We start from the raw sequence: 6572 nt of genomic DNA on the forward strand, positions 1-6572 counted from the left end.
TATTATATCTTTTAAAAAGCGTGGATGGGTAGCTACTTATTTAACATTACTTGTTATTTGTTATTGGAAATTTCTAGAACCCAAAAAACTGTGTGTAATGGGCCATCTCGGTCCATGTTGTTGTAACAAAAACTTATAAGAACACAGTATCTTATACTTTTACGATCTTGTCGGGTCACGGCTCTCGTGCCTGTGACCTATCATATTCGTGTATTACTGGTTTCATTCCAAACTTGCGGTACAAGCAAGCTGATTTAATTCTTTTCGCAATCTAAATGAAAGCGATTTTCGCTTGCAGACGCTTTCAGCTTTCTTTTTAGGGCTGTACGATTTTTTTATTCACTCGTCTACTGTTCGATAATAGGCCTTTGGCTGTTACGGTTTATTTCTAAAACAAATCTTGTATACATTGTGTGTCATACATTTTTCATATAAGAGAATAAAGTCAAATATTGTAAAAATATTGTTGTTAATAATTTTAGTTGCTAAAAAATTTATATACTTTAATATAAACCAACAATTTATCTTAATTGCAGGAGCTCTTTGCACAATTACAATGGTCGACAGAACGGGCGCCGGCAGCAGACGGTCTTCGCAAGGCTCTTGGAGGTGGAGGAGCTCGTTTTCAACTTGGATGCATGGCCGACGCTAGCGAATGCTTCGAACACCTTCTTCTCAGAGTCCATGCTCATGTTGCTGCCGGCACAGGTGATAAGAGAGATGATGACGCCTGCAGAGCTCCACACTGTGTGCCGCACAGAAAATTCGCCATGATGCTTGTTGAACAGTCGGTGTGTGGTGCGTGTCAAGCTACGTCCGAACCACTGCCTTTTACTCAGGTAAACTTTTACTCTGTTATACGAATATTTACCCTGAAAAATAAATTTTATCTTTAACCATTTTTTTAACCTTTACTAATTCTATGTAATCTTTACCACAGATGGTCCACTATGTATCTGCAACCGCATTGACAGCGCAAGCTGCTCTCGGAGAGCATAGCGATAGCTTCGGCTTACTTTTAAGAAAGGCTGGAGGCATGGGCGATATACGGGATTGTCCCGTAAGTATTTAAGTTTCAAACTTAACGAACATATTGTTCTCTTATATACTCTTCATTATTTATGTTTCTACAAGTATACAATATTATGAATTGTATATCATAAAAGAATTTGAAAAATCTTACGAATACACAGGAATGGGAGCCTAATAATTGTATTACAAATGTATTTTTTTTAATTCCAGAATGCCTGCGGAGCGAAGATTCAAATTTGTCGAACCTTAATGAATCGTCCTGAAGTTGTTTCAATTGGCATGGTTTGGGACTCCGACAGACCATCAGCTGAACACGTAGCAGCGGTGTACGCAGCTTTGGGTACTGAATTACGGCCGACTGACGCCTTTCACGCTTGTGTTGACCGTGCCTGGGCCGCCCGCGCTACGCATCGCCTCGTCGGGCTCGTCACTTACTACGGAAAACACTATTCCACTTTCTTTTTCCATAGTAAATTACAATTATGGATTTATTTCGATGATGCCGATGTAAAAGAAATAGGACCTGAATGGTCTCAAGTAGTTGAAAAGTGTAGAAGAGGTAGATTTCAGCCTCTTTTGCTTTTATATGCTGCAGTTGATGGAACACCATGTGATACACGACATGCACCGAAAGATGTAGTGCCATTTCCTGCACCTGAACCACGAAGAGCGGTCACTCCTGCTCCAGAAAGACCAGTATCGGGCTATGCCAGAAGAGCCGTTACTCCTGGGCCGGACAATGATAGCGATTATGTGAGTAGAAAAACTGTCGAAAACATGTTAGAAGTTCAAGCTAGTCGACGAGCTCAATTAGCAAGGAGCTTAAGCACAAACTCAACTTCGGATAGTCAAGAACCTCGACCACGTGCGCGTAGGGATTCTGGAAATTGGAGTGGAGATAGGAACAGTGCATCTTCAGCTTCCTCCTCTACAGTTGAAAGTCCATATATGTACGCTAGAGGAAGAGGACCAGGGAGCATCCCAAGTAGTCCTACTCGAAAAGGAGAGTTATCAAGTGGTGGCTCATGTGATGCTGGCTATGATTCCTATTCATTATCGTCTACCGACAGCTTACCTCTTCAGCAAGGCTTACGCCATAATCTGCAATTAGCTCAAATTCCAGAACTTACTACAAGAGGTGATTGCGAAGCCCTTTGCTTAGAAGCTGATAGACTATTAGAAAAATCTCGTCACGCTGAAGATGATGCAGATTATGAAACAGCACTCGTGCTGTGTGATGCAGCTGCCGCTAAAGCCCGCGCTGCAATGGATGCGCCTTATAATAACCAACACACTATGACTTTCGCTCGAATGAAACACAATACTTGTGTAATGCGTGCTCGTAGCTTGCAACGTCGTATAGCTGGAATGAATAGAGTTACTGAAATTCCACAATCTGCTCCAATAAGGAATACCAAAGGTGGCCTTGAGACTTCTACAACTACTATAGAAATTTATGCTACTTTGCCTAAAAAGAAAGGATCCTCGAAAAAATCCCCTAAACATGTGGAAGACGATATTGATAATCCGCCAAGAGAACGACCCCCAAGACATAAATCTCGAGAAGATGAAAAAAGTAGAGACAAACGGTCAAGAAGTGAAGACCGTGGTCGTGTGAGAAAGGAGATATCTGTGGCTCCAGAGAAAAAAGAAGAGCCCACAGAAGATAAAAAAGCAAATAAAAAACAGCATAAAATTCGTAGAAAGTTGTTAATGGGAGGATTAATAAGGAGAAAGAATCGTTCTATGCCAGATTTAACTGAAGGGGCTGATGCTAATACTGTATCAAAAAACAAGGAAACACGCGTTTCTTGTGTAGATGATGCCGATGTGGGAAGAAGAAAAAAAGATGAGAAGACAAATTTGAGTGGTTATTTGTCTGAGGGTCATCTAGAATATTCTGCAGCTAGTGGAACCAATCCTAATTTAGAGCGAAGTAAATTAATGAGAAAAAGCTTTCATGGAAGCGCTGGAAAAATATTAACTGCGGCTAAAGTACCTCCACCTCCGCCGCTGCGAACCACTTCTCAGCTTAGCGGGCCTAAGTTCGAACCAGAAGTATTAGAGCACGGTATTCAAACGAGGCCACAACAGCCCTTACCGCCTGCAACTCATGGCGAGTACGTCTATTCTCAAGACAATGAAGAAGATGGCGGTTTCTCGGAACAATATGGTGATGAGCCTCAATCGTTACCGTTTTTGCCTTCCTACGAGGAAAACCCCTTGAGTCAATATAATAATAACAGATTAGATGACTCGCCTAACACCTCCCAAAATTTCCATACAGTTGTTACTAAAGCTATGATTCATCAAGAACAAAGTCCAATTAAAAGAGATACAGTGCCAAATATACTACCTACGCATAACAATATTCAGAATCTATCTAATGTATTCGATAATGGTATTGATGTCGTCGACTGTGCGATGCCAATGAGAAGATCTCCACAAATGTTTGAATTGCCACCTTATCCAAGTCCCATGAATTCAGTTAATCATTCAAGACAGCCTAGTGAAGAGTTTCCCCCACCTCCGTCACCCTCTGATTTAAGGCCGCTTGAGGATAAATTAATGAAAATTGCAATACATAAAATGGTTTCTGAAAACCATTCTGGCCTAGACAATAGTGAAATTAATAAATCTAAAGGTTCTTTACTAGCACAGTTACAAGAGAAAAGAAACGAAATACTCAGAAACGAAGATTGCTCCACAAAGTTAAATCAATTGGAAACTATTGGGACTTCCGGTGATAACTGGCTTCGAGAACTGCAAGCTAAACAAGCTGCCCTTAAACTTAAAAGATCTGGATCACTAGATTGCCAACTTACAAATACTAATGAAAACGTATCCCAAGTGCCTGAGAATAGTAATAATATTAGAGATATTGCTTCTAGATTTGAAAATAATGCACAAAATATAAACAACGAAGGTGAACGCACTAATATTTCATATAAAGGTATAAGTGGTAGCCGTGACATAATAAACTGTTCTAATCAATCTAATAGTAGACTATATAATCGACGCACATCATCTTCATCATTAGATCCTAAACAAAATGAGGATCAATATGATGATTCAAAAATGGTTAATACTACTATTTATGGTGATCGCACTAAACCTAAGAAAAAGTCCGTGTCGTTTTGTGATCAAGTCATATTAGTTGCAACAGCAGAGGATCAAGAAGATGACAGTTACATACCTAATCCAATTTTAGAAAGAGTTTTAAAGTCAGCAATGAATAGAACTGAACTGATTACTGTACCGCTGCAAACCGATAAGCCGTCTCTTCAAAGAACTGAGTCTTTCGACAGCCAGTCGTCAAGGTCTACAATTTCAATTTCGGCATCGTCACAAACGTCATATGCTCCTAATGATGGTGTACATGCAGATTATTATAGAGTACAGAATTCCTATCCATTTTATCAAATTGCTCAAACACGCCCCCAACATCAATATAATCCACAAAAAAGCACTTGTTTACATGGAAGCAATTCACCGGTACTTACAAATTCTAACTCAAGCCCGCAGAACAATAGTCAGATTTATCAAGCCTTACCAGCAAACTCTGCTCAAAATGACAATAATCAAATACCGTATACTCAACCTCCAGCAGTATACAGCAATCAAAACAACACGAGCACACAAAATCTCAGCCAAAATGCAGCTAACAGATTGACGCCTACGCCGCATAATGCCACTTATATGACAAAACATGTTCCAAACCTTCAAAGAACAGTTCCGAATACTTATCCCCATCCGCCAAGTCAACTACATCAAGTCAATCAAGGCCAAAATAACAATAACTATTATCATAGATTGCCACTGCTTCCTGCAGCTCTTCCAGTATCAACTTATTCTACTAATCGTCAATACAACAAAAACGCACAAAATAACAATAGTAATTCACCTTACCAAAGTGTTCCCACCAATTCACCAGCTTATCAGAGCTACCACAACCCACCGACAAGTTACGCTAACTCTGATTATTCTAGTCGATATTCCCAAGTGAATAATTCAAATCACTATAATAACAATCATTCTTCCTACCAAAGGGTTCCACCTCCACACGGTGACATACCCGTCGATAACTACAACGGAAATTACCAGAAAATGTCGAATAACTGTTATGTTGACAATAATGCAAACAACCAAAACCGTCTAACAGATGGAAGACACTACGCAAATTCTCAACAACGATCTCCTTTGTATAACCAAACTACCACTTCGGACAGTATTGCTAATAATGAGCAGTATCAATATTCTCAAACAGGTTATAATCCTTACCAACATCTAGCACTGCCGAAGCAAATTCAAAAGAAATCTGTTTCTTTTGAGCCGGGCACAAAGGGTGGCACGGAATCTCCTATACCACCAGCTCCGATGAATGGAAATTACTCAAATGAAAACCAAACATCCGTTTCGACGACTGCACAGAAAATGCCATGTAATTTATGTCGTAAGAAAACGGTTAACCATCCGGCTAGCTATTGCCCTGATTGCGACTTTTACATGTCAAGGTTCAAACCCTCCTTATAGCGAAATGATGATTCCTAAATATCTACGTAAAATTTCCTACGAGTAATATTCGGACAAATAGAAATAAAATTACTTTAGTTATTATAAATAGTGTAAATTATATGATTGTAATATTTTAAGGTAAGACTGATCTCATTTGAGAATAAAGTGGCTTATATAATTACTCACGATTAATTTAGTTTTTGCCTATCTATGTAAAACGATACTTAATTATACAGATTATAGTATACTAAGGATTTTTTATATTTGACATGTTAAATACTTTTCTACGCTAAAGTCTAAATAAATAATTTTTGAATAAATAATCTGCTTACTTAATTTACCTTTTTCATTACCTTATACTATTTAAGTACTAGTCAAAAGTATAACAAATACCTTATTTTTTATAAAATAATATACTGTCTGGCAAAAGTAATTAAATTTATGCAGTTTTAACAAAATATATTTTGAAACGAAATAAATTGAGTTAAGCTGCTATTATAAATATGACAGAATTTTAAGATTTAACAAAATATTGAAATGAAAATATTAAATTGTGCCGTTTTAACAACTTTCTTTGAATTTTGTAGCTCTAGATTGGATAATATATAAAAATTATAAATATCAATATACATATGACGTCATAACTAATTTATTATATACAACAAGGATCGTAAGCTTATAATAAAGACTTAGATATCAAAATATATTTAAATTCTTTTTAAAAAGTAAGCTATAAATTTAAATATAATATGTAAAGTGACATAGCTTGCAAAATCAGCAGGCTGAAGTGGCAGTGGGCTGGTCACGTATGTCGTAGGACCGATGGCCGTTGGAGCAGACGAGTCCTAGAGTGGAGACCGCGAATCGGCAAGCGCAGCGTAGGGCGCCCTCCAGCCAGGTGGACCGACGACCTTAAGAAGGTGGCGGGCACCAACTGGATGCGGAAGGCGGAGGACAGGGAGCTTTGGCGCACCTTGGGAGAAGCCTATGTTCAGCAGTGGACAACGATTGGCTGTTGATTGATT

At 38.5% G+C, this 6572-nt stretch overlaps 1 protein-coding gene across 10 annotated transcripts in view; it reads left to right on the forward strand.

The window, feature by feature from the left end:
• Positions 1-5870, forward strand: part of LOC126769252 (uncharacterized) — a 64174-nt gene extending 58304 nt beyond the window's left edge. For all 10 annotated transcript variants that reach the window (XM_050487891.1, XM_050487900.1, XM_050487893.1 and 7 more), the window contains 3 exons: positions 537-839; positions 941-1060; positions 1243-5870. In XM_050487891.1, coding sequence (XP_050343848.1) covers positions 537-839; positions 941-1060; positions 1243-5565 — 4746 coding nt within the window. In that variant the 3' untranslated portion in view covers positions 5566-5870. The remainder of the gene's footprint in view (positions 1-536; positions 840-940; positions 1061-1242) is intronic.
• Positions 5871-6572: the final 702 nt, after the last annotated feature.

Source organism: Nymphalis io, chromosome 6, assembly GCF_905147045.1.
Source record: "Nymphalis io chromosome 6, ilAglIoxx1.1, whole genome shotgun sequence".
NCBI classification, from domain to species: domain Eukaryota; kingdom Metazoa; phylum Arthropoda; class Insecta; order Lepidoptera; family Nymphalidae; genus Nymphalis; species Nymphalis io.